At 42.9% G+C, this 22,959-nt stretch overlaps 2 protein-coding genes across 3 annotated transcripts in view; one reads left to right on the forward strand and one right to left on the reverse strand.

Moving 5' to 3' along the window:
• Positions 1-4,296, reverse strand: part of COL4A2 (collagen type IV alpha 2 chain) — a 135,452-nt gene extending 131,156 nt beyond the window's left edge. For both annotated transcript variants that reach the window (XM_084284865.1, XM_084284864.1), the window contains exons 1-2: positions 3,995-4,296; positions 3,769-3,856 (exon numbers count right to left, since the gene is read on the reverse strand). In XM_084284865.1, coding sequence (XP_084140991.1) covers positions 3,769-3,856; positions 3,995-4,038 — 132 coding nt within the window. In that variant the 5' untranslated portion in view covers positions 4,039-4,296. The remainder of the gene's footprint in view (positions 1-3,768; positions 3,857-3,994) is intronic.
• Positions 4,297-4,429: 133 nt separating this feature from the next.
• The window catches only part of COL4A1 (collagen type IV alpha 1 chain), a 127,585-nt gene continuing 109,055 nt past the window's right edge, over positions 4,430-22,959 (forward strand). The window contains exon 1 of the mRNA XM_084302814.1: positions 4,430-4,605. Coding sequence (XP_084158940.1) covers positions 4,543-4,605 — 63 coding nt within the window. The 5' untranslated portion in view covers positions 4,430-4,542. The remainder of the gene's footprint in view (positions 4,606-22,959) is intronic.

Below are 22,959 nucleotides of genomic sequence, written 5' to 3' on the forward strand. Positions count from 1 at the left end.
GCGTATCCAGTTCTTGCATGAGTAACTTTAACCAGTGTTACAAGATACGTCTGTATACAAAGATTGGTCTGATTTAATACATATAGACATGGCAGAAATCTACCTAGGAAGAATGATTAATTCATAAGAAATTAGGCTGAGCATTGGTATCATAGGCATGACAGCTAAAAAGAATTTCACTAAGTATTTGAGGAATAATAAGGGAGTGTAACATTTAAGGAAATCCTCTTACTGATGAGTGGAGCAGACAGCATATGAGAAAGAAAGGACCAGAAGAAAGGAATTCATAGCTATAGAACAAGACTATTTCCATATATGTAATACTTGCAGAGAGTGTGTTTGTCTGACATTGTAAAGATGCTGTCAGATGAAATCTTTGCTCTGGTAAAGAAAAAAATAATCCCATTTGGGCAGCCATCTAGAGCATGATGCACACTGTAACACTCATCATGATGGGGACACCACTGCCAGATCAAGGCATGACGGTGTCAGTGGAAGTGAGGGGTTGTGCCTACTGCAGCTGCCTGCAAACCACCTATTTCACTCAAGACTCCTCACAGTTCTTTAATGGAGTTGCTGCTTCTTCACATCTTTGTGGCTGAACACAGAAAGAGTCCTCTCCAAACTACCCAATAATTCTTTCAGGGTCCAAAGAAATAGTGAATAAAGTGATCAGATATACTGGGAGGCTCCCCTAAATGATGTTTTTCTTTTTTTTCCACATAACATTATTCTGTCCAATTTTTCTTATAAAACACCACTGTTACTGAAAGATGAACCAAATTGTACACTCAGCTAAACAGACATGAAAAAGCCATGACTGCAAGCTAGTGGAATTGTCCCAAATTGCCCCATTGCAACAGTGAAATGAAATTGTTCTAAAATGGGATTGCCACATTTCTCTTAGGGAGATTTCCTAGACAGAGCTGTTTCTGAAGTAGTGCACAGGTAAGGTGTCCGATATTAGCAGGAAGTGATGTACTCTGCATGCACTAAAGAGTGTAGCAGAAGAATTTGATAAGTCAAGTTGACTACTCATTCCTATGTCACATGTGCAAGTACACATGGAATATCATATTTTGCACACTGTGATCTTGGTGCATGCATTTCCAGTGGACATGGCCAGCAGGGTGGGCTGAGTGATTGATCCACCCTAACCTCTATTGGCCTGGAAATCCTGGGTCAACAAAAAAAGTCCTCCTATTTCCACCAGATAAAGGTTTCCAGATGGAAACAAACGGTACACATCTGGGAAAACTTGCATATATGATAGCTGTAGTGCACTGACACATAACTTAGAGCATCAACTTGTGTTAGCAACCTCATTTTACTACAAAGTCAGCAGAAAGAAGTACATACCACTGTTGGCTTTATCCTCTCTTTTTAGGGCTTGTTGCCCTCTTTGATGCCATCCCCCTGAATATATCCCTTTACAATATCACAGAAGTAAAAAAGATCATATTCCGTACACTACTTTGACTCTATATTTTTTCTCCATACATTTTTCTATGCATCTATATATGTTGTTCTTTTTAAATACCTATCAGTTGTGATCAGTTATGCATAGTTATTTTTCCAAATGTTATTCTAACTTTCTCTTGACTTTCTTTCTTTAGTCTGACATTCATTCCCTTCTTTTCTATGATTCCACTGCTCCCACCAGCATTTAGCTTTTTTAAAAAAGTGATTTTCATTAGGAGCAGTTAAAAAAATATACTAAGAGGGCACCAATGAAGTCATTAAATGTTTCAAAGCTATTTAGAAAGAAGTGCGCTTTGGGAAAGACAGGAAAAAATCATCATCAGTAGAAGGTATATTCTCTCTGAAAAGAAAAAAAAAAAAAAAGGTATTTTGGATGCAATACACTTGCAGTGAGAGAAACAGTGAGAAATTTGTGAACTTGGCTAAACTTCGGGTATTTAACACAACTTAATTTTATTTAAGCCAGATGAACATTTATATCTACAATTTAGAACGGTTCCAAATTTATTTGAGGCCTTTAACATCACCAGCCAGCATATGCCAAAGACTGCTAAAGATAACTGGGGCCTGATCCACTCCATTTGGCTGTCTCCTTTAGTATTTTCATCCAGGAACTTCTCTTCCCTAGCTCTCTGAGCCCAAAGCTGGAGTCCTCTCCTCTGGCCAAAGATACCATTACTTCTGCCCTGATCCTCTGATATTCTAAACATCCTCTTTCTTTTTCTTCCTCTCATTTCTTTCTTTGCTCAGAAACATCCACTCCATAGCAGCTACAACAGTCTGCCAGACACGGTGTCCAGTCAGATGTTCTGGGTTCCCTTCTTTCTCTCTTCCTCCTTGCTGGCTTTCTCCTTCATCTCATTCCAGTGTCCTCCCATGTATAATTTAACTCATTCAGCAACGCTTATCTCCACCAACTGGAACCTGTTCACACACATGGCTGTTGAATTCAGCTGCTATGCTTGTCTTATTACAGGCAGAACAATGATTTTTAAGATCTGTCCATAATAATTCATAGCGATTTTTGATGATGACTGCCAGTGCCCACCTGCAAGTACTCAGGTGCTGCTTCTTCCCACATGTCTACTTTGTCACTTTGCAGACACATTCAGACGGGGGCTGTTGCTGCGAGGAGCGAGCTGCCCGCCTCTCACCCCCAGCTGCTGTCTCCCAGGGCTGTGACAGCCCAAGTTTCCATGAATGCACGTGGGGATCTGAGCAAGGCTAAAGTTAGCTCTCCACACTCTTCTCTTTTTGGGGGCTGGTTAGTTTAAACCAATAATTTTCCAGTTTAGCTCGCCACGTGACTATAGAAAGATCTGTGCTGGCTGAGGGAAGAGAGTGGCACTTGGGGGGAAAATGGGATAAATACTTTGGTAGCAATGTGGCTCTGATTCTTCATGGAAAGATGATCATACTGCCTCACTCACATGCACAGGAGTGTTTCATCTCCTAAGCAGCTGCCACTGTAGAACTGCCCATCAGGGAAACCGGACATCCATGGAGGCCAACTTAATCTTCCGTGAAATTCTGGGGAAAACATCACTTTCAAGGAGATTCAAGGAACCGTGACTAGACTGCATGCACTAACTTGAGGAGGTAGCTCAGATACCTCCTTGGTATCCCTCTGCATTAACTCTGTAGCCTGCGGTCTACAAGCAAGAACACGAAGGAGAATAAATCATCCCACGCTGTGGCTAAAGCTCAGGTATCACACTACACGCTCTGCAGCACACCTTCAGAAAAAGAAGAGGCAAACCACAAATGACACCGTTTTAGGTCAGCTGATCCCAATGATGTCATTACTGGACCTAAAATGCTTTAATTGTCATCAGCCTGTTCTGTTTTCAATAGCACATGGTAGCATCATTCCTTTCGCACAACTCAGCAGAAGGATGACGCCACCAAAAGATCATGGCAAAGAAAAATAATACATGACACTTGGGGGCCTCACTCACTGCCCTTCCTGTGGGGCTATGGGGCTTGTCTGCCAGCTTGTGCTTGGCCACAATGTGGAGAAACTCCCCCAGTACCCCACCTGGCACAACCAGCCATGCAGACCGAAGGGCAAACTGCAGCCACAATTGTGTGCCACAATACCTCCTGCAAAAGCCCTGATATTTCCTGCTTTTTAAGACATTATGCCATCTCCCTGTAAAGACATAACCACACCAGGTATCTACGAGGAGGGTAACGTAATAAAAAATAAGGGGTAAAAACTGCAGAGAGTGGGATTAAAATATCAGTAGAATAGCTCTTAAAAAAGGTAATTGAGGTGCACCTTACCCTCGCATGGCGTTTTGGTGGCCTTCCAGCATCTACTCTGACGGCTGACAGCACCACCTCCAGCAGGACCAGCGCGATCCCCAGATCCCTGCACGGAGAAGGGAACAAGCTCAGTGTTGTTGCAAGCGAGCACAAACACAAGCACGTGATAGACTTCCGCGGCTCAAGGTGACAAGGCGACTTCGGAAAAGTTGTTCCCCGCAGCCCCCCGGGCGGATTTACTTACGGACGAACCAAAGCACTCGCGCTGGGAAGCTGCGCGATGTCCATCTTCGCTCATTCCCAGCCCGGGGGCTCCGCTCACGGCTTCCTCTCGTCGCCGGGCCGTCCCCTGCGAGCCGAGCTGAGCCGAGCCCGCTCCTCGCACCCTCCGGAGCTCGGCGAGGCGCTGCTGGGGGGGCTCGCAGCCGCCCTGCCCGGCCCGGCCCCTGCCCCGCTCCGCTCCTCTCCGCGACCTCCCGGGCGGCCGCGACGGTATGGGATGAGGAAGCGACGCCTCTACCCCCCCGCCGCCCGCACCCACCCACCCATGGCCGGCAGAGGAGGAGGAGAAGGAGGAGGAGGAGGAGGAGGAACCGCGGGGAGCGGGCGAGGTTGCGCGCTCCCAGGGTCTCCGCCCGGGGGAGGAGAGGGGGCTGCCGCCGCCCATCGGTTACGGCGAGGCGAGTCCCTCGCCCTGAAGGCAGCCGCGGCCGCCACGGAGGGGAGAAGCACGGCTGTGGGGCCGGCCCCGCGGAGCCCCCACGCCCAGCCGCCGGCACGGTGCGCGGCAGCATGTGGCTGTGGCTGGGCTTCGGGCTGCTGCTCAGCGCAGAGCTCGACACCGTCGCCGCCGCGGTGAGTACGAGGGGGCTGCCCCCGCGCCCCTCTCGGACCCCCTTTGCTGTGGGGACGGGACCCGAGGGACCGGGGATCCCCCGGAATCGCGCGGGGGGTCTCCGCGGGTGGGCAGGCGCGGCGGCCAGGTGGGGGGACCGGGGGGATGCCCGGCTGCCCCGCCGCTGCCCTGCGCGGGTGCGGAGCGGGACCGAACGCGGGGCGCCGCGGGATGGCCGCGGGGTCCGGGTCCGGGTCTGGGTTTGGGTCCGAGCTCCGGGCACGGCCCCGCCGTGGTCTCGCTGCCCCCCGGCTCCTCGGGGAACGGCTCGGGGTTGGGAGGGAGGATGGAGAGCGCAGCCGGGACCTAAAGCAGCGCGGGCGCCCGGAGAGTGATAAACAAAACAAAACAAAACGGAAAGGTGAGCTTTTGTAGGGAAAAACAGCGACAAAAAATGCGGCTGGCTGCTTGGATTCGAAGAGTCGTGCTCGCTGCCTTTGACCCCCGCGATGGGCAGTCGGCCGTAGACCAGGAATGATTCTGATGTTAATGATTAAAGTTCAGTTCTGGCACCTTTCCCGACAGAGCGAGATTCAGCTGCAGACATGTAAAATCGAAAGTATGCAAGTAGTCTGAAAGTTTTGCTAAGGGAGCTAATTTTATCCCTGTGATATTAGCTACCCGCTGCCCTTAAGTTAAAGGACTCCGTTTCCTAGCGCTCCTGAAGTATTTTGCAGTGCCTCGGACCGTCTCTCCCCTAAGCAAAGGGAGTTGACATGATAACGTGAACTGAGTCATCTTCTCATGGTCTTTGGTTTCTTGCTTTTGGGGAGTTCGACCCCATAGCAGTGAAATCCAGGGGTGCAGAAAACTAGTAGCCACGGGCAGATGGGTTGTTTGTCACATTCCCTGCCGTAAATGTAAGATCTGGCATTTTAAGCAGTGAAGGAAGTAGCAGAGAGGCTCATTGTAAACTTGTTTTCTGCAGAAAGCAAGTTCTATATTGAACTGCTTTTTTCTGTGTGACCATGGGGATGGTATCTATGCCTTGGATCAGCTGAAGTCAGAAATGCACTGAACTTCTGACGTCTGATCTGTTGCTCCTAGGCTGATAGTATCAGGCTCGCAGTGATGGCAGTAAATCACTTGGTGATGCACCTTTGGGATGATTCACCCATCATTTGGCATTAAACTGTCTTCCTTTCAGGATATAATTAAATTTAATTAATTAAAATCTTTTGAGGTAAATCATTCATGTTTGAATTCTGAATTTGGTGTTCCTAGAGGTATAAATGTCTCTCTGTGAAATATGTTCCCACCTTGCACAGTTTAAGTGAAGTCATTGGGTAAACCCCAGCCGTCAGTGACAGACAGACAGCTATGTGACAAAGACCTGCACATTAAAAGAAAATTTGAGCTTTAATACTACTTATACAATTTCAAGTCTTCCATAGCAACCCTGAATTGTTCTAAAGTTGTCCTGTGTGTGCAGGATAAGTTGCTGTATTCACATCAAGGCTCCTAAATGCAATCTGGAGCTGTTAATTACGTTACAGAGCTGTCACACTATTAACCACCTTTTCTGTGCTATGCTGGCTACAGATTGCTCCTGATTGCTCGGTGCCACCAGGAAACACAAGCATGCCACGGAAGCCGAGCTCCTTGAGGCTTTATTGCCATGGATGAACTTTCAGCCATGCATGGCTGGCCTTTCGCTGCGTGCCGTTCTGCCAGCATTGCCCTCAGCAGATCCCCAAAGGCTCTGGGGCCTGCTTCTCTCCGGAGAGCCCAGAGCTGGCTTGGTGCACCCGGGTAATGGTGGCCGAGCGGGGCTGTCACATACATGAGCCTCATTCTCCTGCTTTCTGAGGGTTGGTGGGGCTGGCCCCATGCTCATATTGTCCTGGGCCAAATGTGTCCCTGCTGCTCGGTTGTTCTGTTTATGTTTGAGCAACGGTTATGTTAAAAGAGGGCCGTGTGGTAGGAGAGGTTGCATGCAGCGCTGGGGGTGACAGGCTGAAGGAATCAGCTGGTTCTTTCCTGCCCTGAAATAACTTGTATAATCTAGATGAAAAAATCGTTATGTTTGTGCAGCCACCGTCTTGTCATGCTCTTAGTCGTTCTGTGGCCTTCATCACAGAATCTCTGAGGCTGGGGCACCTTGCAGAACGACTCATCCAAACCCCGCCCAGAGCAGGCTCACCTATAGCGGGCTGCTCAGGGCTGTGTCCTGTGGGGTTCTGAGCACCTCCAAGGATGGGGACTCCACAGCCCCTCTGTGCAACCCGTCCCATGTAGTAGACATGTTTCTTCATAGTTCTCCTTGTGGTTGTGCAGGAGTGACTAGCTGAAACTCGAGGTCATGTCTGCAAGGGCAAATGTAGCAGAAGCAGCTTGTGCTGTGTTGCTCTCAGGGATTCTGCAGAGTAACAGGGCCAACAGTAAAAAACTCTTTTTATCACTGACTTACTCATGATTAAATACATACAAGGAGATTTGGAAGGACTCCTCTCACGTCGGCATTTGATGCAGCAACGCCAGCCTTGAGCCAGCTGCTGTCAGGATCCCGTGCCTTAGTGCACAACAGGGGACCACTCTTTTGCAGCTCCCATGGGGACCTTGCCAGGGTGTGAAATGGCACTACGAAGTACACCCACATGTGACACTGGAAGCTCAAAGCATTTCATGTTCACCCATTGTCATTGAAATACTAATTATAGCTGATTTGGGCTTTTGTACTGTTCCATGTTTTACTCAGGAGATTCATTTTCAAATTGTAAAGGGAGCAGAGCAGAAGACAGGGCGGCAGTTTATTGTGTTTTCAGGTCAGACTGAGAGAGAGCTCCCGTGAGGCAGTTACAGGAGAAACTTGTTTTGATGGATCTTTGCAGGGGCTCTCATTTCTGACACTCTTCAGCTGCCGCTTCCTTTGGAGAAAGTCTGCTTCCTAGCATTAGTACTGCTTGGTTGAGGGATGACAATGCCATGGAAATCCTGGTTTCGTGTTTTGATACCCTCTCCACACCACTGCAGATGCCTTCTGTGTGTTTTCCAAAATGGAGCAAGATCTCCTGGCTGCATTTAAGTAGTGGGGCAGATCAGCCTTGACACGAGCAGGCTGGGTGCTGGTGGGAGGCCAGGAGGTCCCTGTCCCCAGGTGAGCCCTGCCTGGTGTGTGTGTCCTGGCAGAGGCTGGGATGAGGCTGCTCTGCCCTGTCACCCTCACACCTTCCTCTCATCACCCTCCTGTTTTGAAATCATAAAAACACAACCAACCAACCAAACAAAAAACCCCTGCTCCCAACTAGTCTGAATGATTTTTCTGTTCTGATTATGTTAAACACAGTTTATTGAGATAAAAGCAGATAAGCCAAGGGCAGAGAAAAGAAATGACTAAAGAGGCCTGGATGACTGACAGCAGTTCAGGGTGTGCTTTTACTAGTGAAATCAGGCTATGTTGGGCACCTGCCTTCTGCAGCCTTTCATGCCTATCACTGTGACTGTCTTTGGTGTTGAGAGACTCAGCTCACCTCTCCCTCGAGGCCATTTGAGATCCTTGTCCCTAAATGACCTCAAGGACTTGTCTTGTTGACACTAAGAGCACGTCTAACAAACCTTGGCAAGTTTGAGTTCAGGATGGAGATGTGGTTACTGTAATTCAGAAGATGTGGCCAGAAGGAGAGACCCAAATGACTTCCGCAGAGTTAAGCACCTCCCAGGCTAGAAGGCATCCCTGAGAAATGGGAGATGAGGGTCGATTCCCCCTGCCAGGCTATGGTGGGACACAAGAAGGTGTGAAGGACAGCTCTCTCCCTTGCTCCTGTAGGAGCTAGGTGGCCTGATAGGAAGGGGTGTGGGACTGGGGGTGGTAGATGGTGCACTACAGAGAGAGATGAGAGCATGGACATGCATGTGGCCTTCCAGCTGGGAGATTCAGATGTCATCTCCTCCCATGTGATGCTAGTGTGGTCTGTAGCCTTGTTGTTACAGGAACTGTACTTGCCCAGGAGGTGGGAGAGGTGGATGAATCCCTCTGGGCAGAAGGGGAATTGAGATGGGTTGCCCAGCTCCCCCAGGGACACCACTGTTGCATGAGAAGGGCGTAGTGGTGGCTGCTCCTCCAACCCTATGTCAGAGCAAGAGTAACCCAGTTCTGCATCCCTCAGGTATTTGAGGTTGGCTACTTGCATGTAGGAGAGGGATTGTGGCCTCAGAGCTGAGCTAGCGCCTGATTGTGAGCAGTGGTTTTGGGAAGGGAGAGTGTGGTAGAGGGTCTAGAGAGGCAGGTCGCTTCAGGAGCACATAAGGGGTTGCTGCCGGCTGTGTTCGAGCACCACCAGCTGAGCACACCAGTGACGGAGATCTCAGCCAGCCTCCTTCCCCGAGCAATCCTGACTCATCTTCGTCAGCCCCTTCCCGCAGCCAGCTGTACAGCGTCAGCAGGCGCAAGTGCATTTCTGAACCGTCATCCCAAGTAGCACAGTTCTCACTTCTGGGTGCTCGGGTGTGTTCAGTGTCTTCAGAACTACTGCAGTATTTCATCGCAGCTCATCTGCTTAGCGTTTGTAGTCCTGGGATATATAGTTGTGTTGTATGGGGTCTGAGGTTATGCTGGTTGTATATGCTGTCAGTTGCCATGATCACGTAGAGAAATGTAGGATAGCTGCTTTAGGCAGCTAAGACAATTGTTTAAAAACGTCAGAAACCATCTCTAGGGATAGGCTTGTAAATATTGTTCTTTTTATAGAACTAGACTAAACACGATTCAACAACCTCAACATGAGAATAAATTGACTTACTTCATCAGTGTTTAAAAGTTACATAGTGCTCCCTTCCCAGAATTTCCGCTGGTATTACAAAGGCGTTTGACACCTTGCAAAATATGGCCAAAGGGAGAAATTTGGGCATGGGCTATAACCTGACTGAAATAGCAACCAGTGTAGATAGGGAGCAGCTGAATATATGAAGCACTGCTACAATTTAACGATGTTTGTGGGAAGATAAATTTTGACTTCTCAGGGTTGTGGCCGGCTGGGATTATTCTTGGTAATTTAATACATCAGAAAAGTATGTGGCATTAGCCCTCCAAGAGTCTTTATATAGCAGTATCTTGGACAATGTGGACATAAAATACAGAACAAATTAAAACATTGTTGACATATATCGGTTACTGTCATTGTGCCATTCTAATCTGCAGTGGCTTGCAGTAAAGAGAAAGGCAAATGTGTACTTTATAAATAATATAAGTAGAAAATACAAAAAAAAAAAAAAAAAAAAAAACATGGTTTGCCGTTACTCTCTGACATGTATAAACAGATAAAGAATAATCAAAAGATTTAATCAGAAAAAAATGTGTCTATTTCAGCTTGATGTTTCTACTTAGTATTGAGAAAAATACATGTATACAACTAATTAGGATTAAGTAAGTATTTCTGAGGCTGAAAAGATGACTGTTTAACCTCCATTTATCTTTGGCATATTCTCTTAGAGGAAGGCAGAACATGGGTAAATATTCTAAAGAAGAAAAAAAAGTGTGTATTTAAGAGCACCTTTGCTTCCAGTTCCTTGTACTTCTGGATACTCTATTCTGCTTTAGATTCGGTTCTTACTGCTTTAGTTGATCAAGTATCTCACCTGGGTGTTTCTTTGGAAACCTCTTGCAGCCTGCATCCCATTGTGCTTACCTCCATCGTATTTCCAACCCAGGCAAAAAACACAGGAAGCCTTAAGGTTGTATTAACTCTTTATAGCTTAGTTGAATGTGTAGTGATTGTAGGAAATACTCCTCCTCACCTTGGATTTGCCAAGTTTTAAGGATATGAAGCTTTGTACTGACAAAGTCTCGGTTCAGACAATAATTGTGGTGCTGCCTGTATACCTGTGCTGCAGAGTTTCAGTAACATTGGTGCATCACTGGTCCAAGGTGTTGCTGTGTTGCAGCAGGCAGCAGGTGCTGTGGGAGCCTGGGAATCCCCTGGGATTGGAGATGAGTCAGCCTGGCCTCACAACCCACAAAAAAAGCTCTCTCTCTCTCTTTTTTTTTTTTTTTTTTTTCCTGGAGGGTGTAATATGACAGAAAAGGCATGGCCAAAGATGAAAAGAGAAAAGCCAGAAGAAAATGTGAAGATGATGGATTTTCTTCTTTTTAAAATGCCTTCTTGTAGCCACACACATTTTCTGAAATAAATGGCATAAGATTTTCTGACGTTGTGCCAATCTAATTCATAGAAAGTGTAGCTGTGTTTTTAACACAGTTATTCCGTTTGTTTTATGGAATATTATGTAGGTTGGGGTTTTTGGGTGGATCCAAGAGATCTACTAAACATCCTCTGTTCCCCTCCTTTCCTCTGCCTTTTCTGTCTGTGCACACTCCTGCTGCCTTTACCTTCACTGCTCCTGTTGCTGGCAAACAGCCCCTTACAGGGTCTAAGGAAGGGTGTGCATCACTAGCAGAACAATGCAGCACACAAAACACAAAGTGCTGTCAAGTGTGTGGGGTAAACAAATTGCAAAGTAATCATTCATTTTCTTTCATCTTTTTTGTGGCTTTCATCTGCTAGTAACCGTGACAGATACAACATTTTGAGATGAAGGTTTTCAAGATGGCTGAGAAGGAGCTGGTGGAATAAATGATAAAAGTTATAAAAATACCAAAATTAATTTCAGTCTCTACAACTGGGAAGCAAAAATAGGTTTTTAAGTAAGATTTTGTCACCCCAGTGGAGAACTTTGTGTAGCTGTTAAAGTAGTAACAGAAGCAATGTGCTAAAAAGCCTGGATTTATAGACTCTGTACTTCATGTCTGAACTGAGATATGATGAAAACCACAAATTAGTTCTGGATGTTGAGCTTCTTTGAAAGCTGCCAGAAGTCCAGTGGTATTCCCCTGCACCTGCTAGAAGAAAATGACCTGTGGTGGCTAACATTTCATCTCCTCTACCACCTATAAAAAACACTCCTTTTCTCTGCCCTGTTCCTTCTCACCTGCTGTGGAGTTCATGGTCTCTTTGACCACATGAAGGGTCTGTGATTTCACCAGCAGGGTCACCTGTCCTTCTAGCCAACGTGTTCTGCTCTTGTGTATGTCTTCTTGTATTTGATGATGTTGCCTTTCCTTTGAGTTCTAGTTTAGTGGATGGATGATGGATGTGTTCTAATTCATCAGTGTAGTTGATGTGTTTTTTTTTTGTGAAGATTATTTCTACAAATATTCACATGGAAATTCACAGTGAAGTATGTAAGTTTTCATTCAAATAATCAAAAACTTAGAGGAAAATTGTGTGTGTGTTGTTTTATTAGCAGTAGTATTTTGATAGATAATCTGTGGAGTCCCTAATTTAGAAAACAGATGCCAGGATAAGAACGGCTTTTTTTTTTTTTTTTTGTGTCACATCTCTCTTCAGGCAATGTTTCACTTGTAACTAAGGGATAAAACAAATTAGCCCATTTTCACTGGATAGCTATGTTCTGACTAGGTATTCTAGGTCTTTTGGTCTTACTAGTCTTGTTTATCTAGTGAAGAAAACTTCTAGTCTACTGAAGACTTCTGTTGAAATATTTGATAGCCTAAAAGTATTGAAACAAATTCTAAGATTGTAATGAAACCCAAATAAGGCTGAAAAAATATGCTGGCATGGACTTTTGGGGCCCTAAAGAATTAGAACAAAAGTATGAAGAAAAATTAGTACATTAATGGTTTGTATTCACAGTGCACATATTAAGGGAAAAATCAGCTAAGTGAGGTTGACTCAAACATTCCAGGAATTTTCATATTGTGCTTGAAGCTCTGTCCCTTTTATGGCAATGGCAAGTCAGTTATCTGCTAGTAGAATAAAAAAGGATAAATTCTAGCTGCCATAAAGCCCAGATGCATGTGCAAGCTGTATTCAAGGCCCAGACTCAGAAGATGGTTTAGCTGTAAATATTCAAACGTGTTTTTAACAGTTTGCAGGAACAGGCAATGAAGACTAAAACTATGTAAATGCTCATAATATTGCTTGAGTAAAATATATATATATAAATATATATATATATATATTTATGGAAACTACCGTCCTTTTTATCACAAGTCTACTAACTGTGTACTTGTTATTAGCTGGAATTGCTTGTTATTTTGGAATGGACATGGAAATACTTAGAGAAAACTTGGGAATAGGAAGAGGTGTAAATGAAAGTAAGAAGCAAATAAAAGGCTTAATGTTATCCTAGGAAGTTTATGTTCTTATCCTGTGTTAAAATGATGCAGTGGTTGTAAGGAGTCAAGGCTCCATGACTGATGCCAAGGGGCCAGAGTAGAAACCAGGGCAAGAAACATCCCAGAAGGCAGGAATTAGAAGAGATTGTCAAAAACTGGAATAAAAAAAATCAGGAAGAGGGAAAGGACTAAATGCTGGAGCCATGGACTTTATGTTTTGATCATCTGCAGATCAACTGTGGAAGCAAACTCCTGCCCCTGCCCAGTTGCAGGGACCCCCAGCTGGCTGTCCCAGTTTGGACAAGGTTGGACAAGGTTCTTCTTATGGCCATTCCTGGCAAGTCCCAGTGGGGGAAGACTCAGACATGGGTTCTGATGACGTTAATTCCTATGTGACATAATTTTACTGACTTTCTATTGCTATTTTAAAACTTACTTCCCATTATGGACCTTGGTGATATATCAAATGTTGTACCGATGCCTAACATCTTTGGGTTAAAAAATGTCTCAGCTCATGCCCTTGGGAATGCCAAAATAATAGTTCAAATCATGCAGAAAAACACATCCATCTTGCTGGGGACATGCCTTTGAAAATGTTCTGTGATTCACACTGGTCAGACAAACACTGGTGCTGACTTCGATGCATTTTCCAGGAATGGTGTCTGGCTGGGAAAGTGCTCATGATCTGGAATAAACTGGAAGTGTCATAAGCATAGAAAAGCTCAAGGTGGCAGCCCATGAGATGTGCCCCAGACAGTTGCTGACCTGGCAGTGATGCTAGCTCAGTGGCCTTAGTCCTGTCAGGTGCAGAGTAATCTGCAGATTGACAATGATTTCAGCTTCCATTGAATTTATTTTTAGAGTAACTGAAGTTGCTAAGGACATGGAAAATATTCTCCTAGATCACAAAGGAGGCCAAAGAAGATGATGCTGGTAGGGTAAAGCTAGGAAACTGTGTATGTCAAAAATGAGGAAGAGTTTAGCTAGGCTGTCACCCTGTACCATCAGGCCCACAAACAATTCTTTGTCTTTCTAATCTGCATACATTATTGTAGATTAAAGTCTAAACATTTCATGAGGAAAATGTGAAAAGTTCTGGATTTCCCTCTCTGCTTGCTCAGATGCTTTCTGTCATGGCAATGCTAATGTGTAATTATATGGAACGGGCTTGCATATGGCACAGAGTGTATGTATATTCTCCAAATGAGATGTAGGAAATTGATTGATATGGGAATGTGCATATGTGGTTATGTCATGTCTTATATTGTTTCTGATAATGCCTTTCAATTGCTGATAAATGTGGTTCAGCTGCCTAGAAAATTATTTCACAGTTCTAAATCTAAAGATACGTAAGTCATATTAAATCAGTCATAAAAACAGAGGATGAGTTCTCAGTGAAGTTTCATATGTTATTGGATGAAACATTGCTGAAGTGTATGTTGTGATATATTTAAAGTATGAGCATCTTATATGAGTTTTTCTGTACCTGAAAACAACTAATGAAGTTCCAGAACTTTACTTCAAATGTAGAGCTTGGGTACAACAACACTAGTTTAAAATGAATTTATAATATTGGGTATAAAGTAATCTGTTTCTCGTCATTATTATTTACTGTGTTAGAAAGTGTCGAGTACAGAATTCCTGTTCTTAGATTTATTGTATTACATGGAAACTGCCAAGAAAGCATTTTTAAAATCTGAATCACTCGATGCTACAGGCAGATTTATGATGGATCTTCGTAATTAACCAATTTCATAATTGTCATTGGTGGTGGCCAGCTCTGTATGCTTCCTTCTGATAACCCCATGTCAAGTGAGATAACTGGTCGAATGGTTGTCTGCTCACTTACTTGACTGGGTTTGGTATTTCAAAATAGTGCTTTTTATACTTGAAAATTTGTCTGGCTGATGGAATTACCTCATGACCCTTTTCTTAAGTGTAGAACTGGGTCTGTCATGGAAAAGCCTGATCTTACAAAGGTCTCCATAAGTTTCTTTGGACTGGATTTTGGTGTGTGTGCATTTGGGGAGGCAAGAAGGGAACGGGTCGTAAAACAGTCAAGATACTTTGCCCATTGTGGTGAAATGCTGCAATGCAAGCGAGGCAGAGGAATACATGTATTTCTCAAAGTATTGGCTGGGTAAGACCAACCTCCATGGTGAGATGTCCCCCAATGCATGCTGTGCTCCCAGTGGGATGGCTGGTGTTTCGGTCTTCGCTTTACACCTGCTTTCCCATGGTGTGTTGTAGATCAGACTGGAAGCATCACCAGCTTTTTCTTCCCCAGCTGTTTCCTCCTTCATGTAAAGCCTTGGAGATGAACCAGCACCGTTTCCCTTGAGCTGGCTGCTGGCACCTGTGTGTTGAAGCAGGAGCACAGCTGGGCTTGAGCTAGCCAGCAGAGATGTGCTCCTGCCTCAGTGGCAACAGCTGCTGCCCTTCACCCCACGGGAGAGACAGAAGAGCACAGATATGCCAGTGGGCTGTTGCCAGTCCGAAGCTGGGAACTTCATGGCCACATCTGCTTCCCATGAGCGAGAGGACGAGCAGCAGCAATCGCACAGTGTCTGCCAGGGCTGCAAAGGTTTGGTCTGCAGGGGCACATGCACAGGTCACACTTGTGCTAGGGATTGAGCTCTCCTGCTGATGGCTGTAGGTGATGAGAAAAATATCCTTGCTCTCATTGCTTGGCATCCACTTCCAAGTCTATAAGCGATGAGAAAGTGGAGAGAGCATGCCGCAAAAAGTCAGTATGATTTGTGTGTCTTTTTTTGCTCATAGGGTGTTCTAGCAATTTGTTTATGACATGAGGAATGAGGTCTGTTACTTGAGAATTATTATGTGCAGAGTTAGCAGTCTAAATTCTCTGTCACTAGAGTGAAAAGGAGTTTCATCATCTCAGTTTTTTGAGGGTTACTTGGTATTAGGAGATTTGCCAAGCAAAAAAAAAAAAAAAAAAAAAAAGAGGCTGGTGGGATTGTCTTTACTGGTTTCTTCCCTTACAGATGGCATTGCCCTGTTCTGTAGACTGAAAGTGTCATGTCTGTAACCATTTTTATTTTTTTCATACATGTTTATTTAGATGTTGGAACTTAGTAGCTATAGTCTGATAGCTTCCTAAAAATGAGTCAATTAAAATATAGCAGCTGAAAATGCGTGCTGTGGTCTAATGTCAGGAAGCCATTAAAAACCTCTGGATGTCTTGACAGCTGAGAAGCTATCCAGGTAGTGATCAAAGTATTTAGTAGTAGAAAAACACCTACTGAGGCTTTAAGCTGAGTGATCAAAGAGAGAATTTTTTTATATGATAAAGGCACATTAATATAGAGACAGCTTCCAAAACGTTATTGACAGAATACAAGGGAACTGGTTTTCTATAGGTTTTGTTTTAATATTTCCCAGTGTTAAGTAAACAGTATAAAGGAGACAGACTACTGGGGAGGATGTTTTAGTCCAGAGTTGTCTTCACAGAAGTGGGAATAAGAATGAGTGGTTAACTGAAACCCATAAAGGGGAAAAAATTCCTTAAATGTTTCAGAATAAAAGATAACTTTAGTTTTTTTTTTTTTTTTTTTTTTTTTTTTTTTTTTTTTTCCAGGCCTTTTTTAGAAATACTGGAAAAGAAAATTCTGAGGAAAAAATTGAAAAGAAGTTTACATTATGTATTATTCTCAGAATAGGCAGTAAAATAATTGTTAGGATAATGATAAAAGTATTTGCACTGTACTTTTATTTATTGGAATTCTTTCTACAGTTATAAATAGTTTTGAGTAAACAACTTCATTTTGGAACCTGCAGTATCAGCCAGGCACAGTTCCTGCAGTCTGTATTATTCTCAGTCCTGTTCTACATATGCAATCATGTCTATATATTGCCATATGAAGTTTCTTGACTAAGATTGTTTTCACCAGAAGCATCTCCTTTATTTGTATGATTGAGTGAAGTACTTGTGCACATCCCTGTTTCTGAAATCTTCCCTTTTTGTTTACAAAACAATGATACTGCTGCTTTTTCTCTTTCAGTTTTTATTTTTATTTTTTTCTATTCTAGTCATATATTATTGGTGCCTATTAACAGAAGCATCTCTTAATAGACCCCCCTCAATATTTGGTGTAGTATTCAAAAGTATTTTATACTTAATTTCAAGCAAACATATCTAGTACTGCTAAATCCTTTTCAGACTAACAGGTGTGCTATGCGTAATGTAATAAAACCTTATTTTGTTAATCAAGTATCTGTTTCAGGTACTTCTTCTGTTTTTCTGCACTCATCCCCTTTTATTTTTCTTTAGGAAAAGTGTGATCCCCACCCTGGATCCTCTCCCAATGCCTTTAAAACCTGCAAGAACTTCTCTCATCTAAGTCAGGACTATGGATCTAGATGGATAATCAAGGAAGAATTACAAGCTCCAATGAATTTCTGTTCCCTTGACAATAAACTCAGCATAGCCTAGATTCTGACTCTGTGGTAAAAATAAAATATACTTTTTAATATTCTTTTAGGTTAAATTGTGAACTTTCACACTGTGCAATCTAAGGATGCAGCCAGCATCCAGTACAGCCACAGGTGCACGTGGCTGGCTTCATGCTCGCAAACAGGAGTCTATTCTGCCTATTCTGCCACAAACAGCTTCTGCAGTCCTACAGAGCATTTTTAGCTTCTCTGTATCTCATTCTCCCCCAAGTGAAGAAAGGGTAGTAGAACTTCATGATATTCGAAACTAGATATAAGTCTGTTGTGCTAGCGATTATACAAAGCCTGAAAATGTATAATAAAAACTAATTTGATCAAGCTTGAAAATTAATTTTCAGTACCACCTTCAGGAATAGAAGTCACATGCATGTCCCAAACGGTGGCAGCTCATACTCATCACTTACCATGTAACTTTGCGTTGTCTAACATTTTGCTGTATTGGCCTTTACTGTTCTTGGGTGTTTTTATGGCAACCACATGTTTTATTGGCAACCCCAAAAACTTTATTTAAAGAGGCTAAATGTAAGAATGGGAAAAAAAGACATGATCAAAGGGAATTGTGTCAGAGAGTTCAGGATAGTGCACCAGATTAGCTGGGGATTTCCATCTCAAGCTTTATTTTGTCTACTTTTTCATGACCCTCTTTGAGAGAGAAATTGTTCATAACTGAATTGATTCTGCTCAAAACCTTAAAATAGAAAAGCCTTTTTTCTTTTTTCTTTTTTTTTTTTTTCCCTCCTATGAGAAAAGGCAAGTATTCACAAAATTATTTGGATGAGTAAAAGCAATGGATTTGAATTTTGATATCCAGTGTAGTGGAAGAAAATAAAAGTAACCGGACAGAATAGCTTTAAATCCACATGTCTTATGATGCCTACCAATTTGATTTGTCTGAGGAAAAAAAAAGAAAAGGTAAGATTTATAATCCTTAAGATAAGTTTAGTATAAAAAAATCTTTTGGAAGTTGACAATCTCATTCTTATTTCTTTTATATTTTTAAGTTTCTTTGACATAAAATTCCTTTCCAGTCAAAGAAAGGGAAATGAAGGAAATTAATAAAGAAAAGGCTTGCCAACAAATGATAATCTTTGGATTGTCATAAATACCTATAAAAATTTTAGTGTAATAAAAAAATAAAGTAATTTGAAAGCATGCTACCTGCTCTCCTCTTGAGTGGTGCTGACTGAAAGTAAAGGAGGAGTGATTTAATTCTTTATGATTACATTTACAGAGTTAGACAAGAGGGAACCTAGTCTGTTCTCAGCTGGATAGCAAACAGTAGAGTTATTCTTTTGGTCCCAAAGCCCTGACCTCGTAGGGAAAAGTGTTTCCAAAATAGGCACATCTGTATACTAGAGTACTTTGTCTCTTGGTGATGCTTGGTGAACATCCCAGTAGTTGACATGACAGGATATGTATCACAGCATTGAAAATAATGCAGACTGCAGGGCACAGGAATTGCGAGATAAATGTCGAGCTAGAGAATAAAAGGCATGAAGCTGTACGTCACCCCCAAATCTAGGAGCCCCTATGTATTTTTTTATTTAGAAAGTTGTGTCTATCTATTCTAGGAAGTATAGCGGACAGCTTCTGTTCTTCATTCTCCTCACTACTTGCAGTTTCTGGTGGCCACCTAAATAGCTTCACCTGTGTTAAATATACTTACAAAGACTAAATCACTCAAGTGTCATTATAGAATATTTTTTTTCTGTGCTCGGATGCTGAAATACAGAAATAGAGATGGAAGTACAAGGAAAATGACTGCTGTTTGCTCTCACAGTAGGATTGGGAGAATAGGCTGGCCACACTGGCAGCATACTGGCAGTCAAGAAGTGGGATCTCTGCTGTAATTTCTCTGTGATTAATTAGGGGTGGAGAGGACAGGGGAGTAGGTTGCGGGAACTTTGCTGGCTGGTCCTAAAGTGGCAGCATCCCGCTGAGAAAGAGATGCTTCCTCTCCTTTCCCCGTGCCCAAGTGTTCACTTTGCTGTAAGCGGGAGCTCAGTCAGACAGGCTGGCCGCAACATGGAGGCCAGCACGGGAGCGGGGCCAGACCGCAGCCCTGAGCGGTGGCGGGGCCTTGGTCGGTGTGCCAGGAGCTGTGCAAACCACAGCTTCCAGGTGTGGTTTCACACCACGCCTCAGCTGGCCTTGAGGAGGGGTGGAGGATGCCTGGGGCCAACCTTCTGGCAGCCGCTGGCTTCCTGAAACTGCAGCCATGCTCCCGCTCCTGTGTCTTTGAGTCTGGAGCAGCAGTAGCTGTTAAATATGTTTGCATGATGTACAGCCAAACGTATTTCCCCTTTACTGCTGCCTGAATGTTAACATAATGTTAATACGTCTTCCTACAGAGAAAATCCTTAAAGAATATTCTGTTTTTGCAGTTGAGCTCCAAAAAGCTAGGAAAGCTCTGTGCAACCTAAACACAGGCCCTTTCGCATCATGCTAGCCTTTAATTGCTTGATTTATTTACCAGGACCCCATCTTATTCAATGCACAAAACAGATTGTGCTCACTGAATGAGTGAAGATGCAAGGTTTTTTTTTTTTTTTTTTTGCTTTACTCTTCAGTTTTTGGACTTGTTTCTTTTTTAAGATCTGATAATCAAATCACCCGATAAAGACAGCATAACCATCTTCAGGTTCTTAAGAGCTTCAGTTGGCTTTTATCACAATCATAGCTGAATGCTCCAACAAAGCGTGCACTGATTTCTTGAAACCTACTCGTGTTTAAGGAGGCGGTGTGTGGCTGCTGGCAGTTGTTTCATCCCATTCTCTTTGCATGAGCCAAAGTAGTGCTAATAGATATTTCCTAGAGATTTCATAGTTATTTATTGACGATTTGAGAGAGAATGGATAGGAAATGTTAGAAGTACCTCCTAGTTAGCATTTTATAGTCTGGTTGGTTATGCTTTTACCACAGTGACTTCAGCTGAAACCAGGTCTTCAAGATCTTTGGTCTGAGAAAAGACCCTAGACCAAACACATAGAAAATGAAGAATGTGTGATGAGTGGCTGCCTGTAAAAAGCGTGGAAATGATTTTTGCAGTGTGTTCAAGGGATTTCGTGGTAGAGGCAGGGACCAAATCTCATCCTCCAGGACACCACTCAACTTCCTTAACCAGGAAAAGTCTTTGCAGTTCTCTTCCTCAGGTCTCTGTGCATCTTCTGGTATCTGCAGCAACAAAGCAGTAATCATGCAGAGAGCCTTAGAGAGGTAGCAGAGTCTAATGCTGAGACCCCATATTCTCTTTAAATGGATTTAAGTGGGGTGGCACTGACAGGGATGGCCATGCTCTCCTTACAGCTTGTTACTTTTTTTCAGAGAGAAATGTATTTTCAGCCAGACCGTTCCTTGCTCTGGCTTGCTAGACAGCAAAAGTGCAAGGGAGATATGGTGGTGCCAGCTTGGATAGAGCAGGCTGTCATGGAGAACTTGGGTGGCCCCAGACCAATAATAACTAAATGAGTTTAGCCTGTGCAAGGAATGCTATTGAGCTTCTTGGAAGACAGTAACCCTCTGCTCAAGGGAGGGCTTATGTGGAGCTTTCCCAGAGGACTTTAAATTTGCATTTTCTGACTTGCTTTACCTTGGAATGAGAAGATTGAAAATCTAAAACCTTCAAAAATAATAAAAAGAAGAAAGAGAATTGAACAAAGAGAAAAATGTCATTATGTTTCCATTTTGACTCTTTCAGGAAAGTAAGGTTGTGAAGCATAGTTCTACCACAGAGATTTGTGACAAGGTCTTGGTTCTCTGCTGCTCTCAGTTATGCCATCACTTTCTCTGGGGTTAGGAAGGTGCAGGTATTTGAAAGGTATTTGAAATCCTGTCTCAAAGTCATCCTAGTTATGGAAAGTAGTGGCAAAATATGGATTGCTTTTGACATATCTCATCCAGACTATTATTTCACTACAGTAAGGAGCCTACACTCTGATTTACATGTTTCTTCTCTGTCTCTCAGCCCAACTTCTTTGCCCTGGCTGTATTGGTTATTTTCCTTTTGTTATCTGTTTGTCATCCTTTTTTTCCTCACTCTTCTGTCCTTATAGTCCATTTCCTGTGTGTTTGACTATCATTTCAGTCTTGCCCTTCACTATTCATGTCAAGCCAGTTGAACTTACGTATATTGCCAGCACTACTAGATTTGCCTCTAATAAGAAAAGAAAAAAAAAGTGAATGCAGTAAACCAAAGGTTTTCATATTAACATGGCAAGTACTTGACTATTTTGTCTTTTAACTGCTGATGAGCAAACAGTTCCCAGTTTACAAGCTGCTTAATCTGTTTGATGTATCCATTGCAACATCAGTGCTTTGTCTGTGCTCCTCTTTTGGTGTTCCTGTCTTTCTATTGAACTGTTGCCAGATACATCTCGTATGCCTGAAAACATGGAAAGAACTGATGGAATAATTGTGTTTCTTTTTCCCTGGAAATTGTTCAGTCAGTCTTTGGTTCAACAGCTTCTGTGTTGTTTTTATAGCTGTCCTGTCCGGTGCTTAACACTGCCATGAGAGCAGGGAAAGGTCAGATGCTGCAGGACCTCCTTGTGAACCTGCTTTGCATCTCATGAATATGAAGCTTTTAAAACTAGCTAAGAGCTTTGTGGGAACAACTAGAGAATGATAAGATCTCTGAATTCAGCTGAATAACAGTAGAGCTGCAACACTGTTATTTTTAGGCTTTATATAGGCAGATGCAGGTTTTTGTAACCCATTTTGAATTATTGGTGGTAATAGAATATTATGTGTTACTACCTAATATATAATCCTTAAAGTTCCCTTAAGCATGTTTCTAATTAGATAATATCTCTCAGAAAGTCAGTGTTGGCATTATGACAAGTCATGTACTTCTAAACATGGTGCCATTCATGTCTTGTTGGTTGTACATAGCCCCTGCTATTTACTGGATAACAATGAGCACCTCAGAACTAATTGCAAAGCTGGCATGCATTACAGATGTATTAAAAACAGAGTGTATTTTTTTTTCTTCCTCCCAACTATCTGTACTTAACTCATAACAAAATGTCTTGGTTATCCAAAAAGATCTTTGTATGCTTCTCCTGAATAAAGTACTTTGACAATGTGAAGCTGTATAAGCAGTGTGATGTAATCTTGTACAGCCCTCAGGACAAAAAGAAATATGTAATTCTCACTCTTCTAATAGTGTAAATACAGTAGAAGGGGAAAATATGAGGGTTGAGTGTAAAGTTATAGCAGGTGTTTTATAGCTTGTACATGCAGCAATTTCAAAGCGTATGAAGGCAAGTAAGGTCCCCATGGGTTCAGTGAGCTTTAGGTTAAATCTTAAACATTAATAGGTCTTAGATCTGAGTTAAGACTAAGAAATGAAGAAAGAATCCAGAAGAAACGTAACAGTCAAAAGTTCTGGAGTTCTGTGTTTGTATTTTGCTAACTATGATCAGCAAATATTGATGAATAATCTGAGGACTGATGGGGATGGCTGCTTTGGCTGCTGGTGGTGTTTGAATAAGAACTGCTGTCTTGTAATTCAAAGTGAACAAATATTAGAATTGCATCACATGTCTTTTAAGTGTTTGTGGGTGTCATGACTTCCATAATGCATAAAACTGCAAGGAAAATAAGTTGTGCTTTTTGAACAGCAAGATTTAAAATTTCACTGTTGGCTTTCACTGTTTTTTAGGATATTTTCTTTTAAGGAGTTTTGCTTTTAATATAAATGAGTAAT

Source organism: Netta rufina (genome assembly GCF_964035555.1).
Source record: "Netta rufina genome assembly, chromosome: 1".
NCBI lineage: Eukaryota > Metazoa > Chordata > Aves > Anseriformes > Anatidae > Netta > Netta rufina.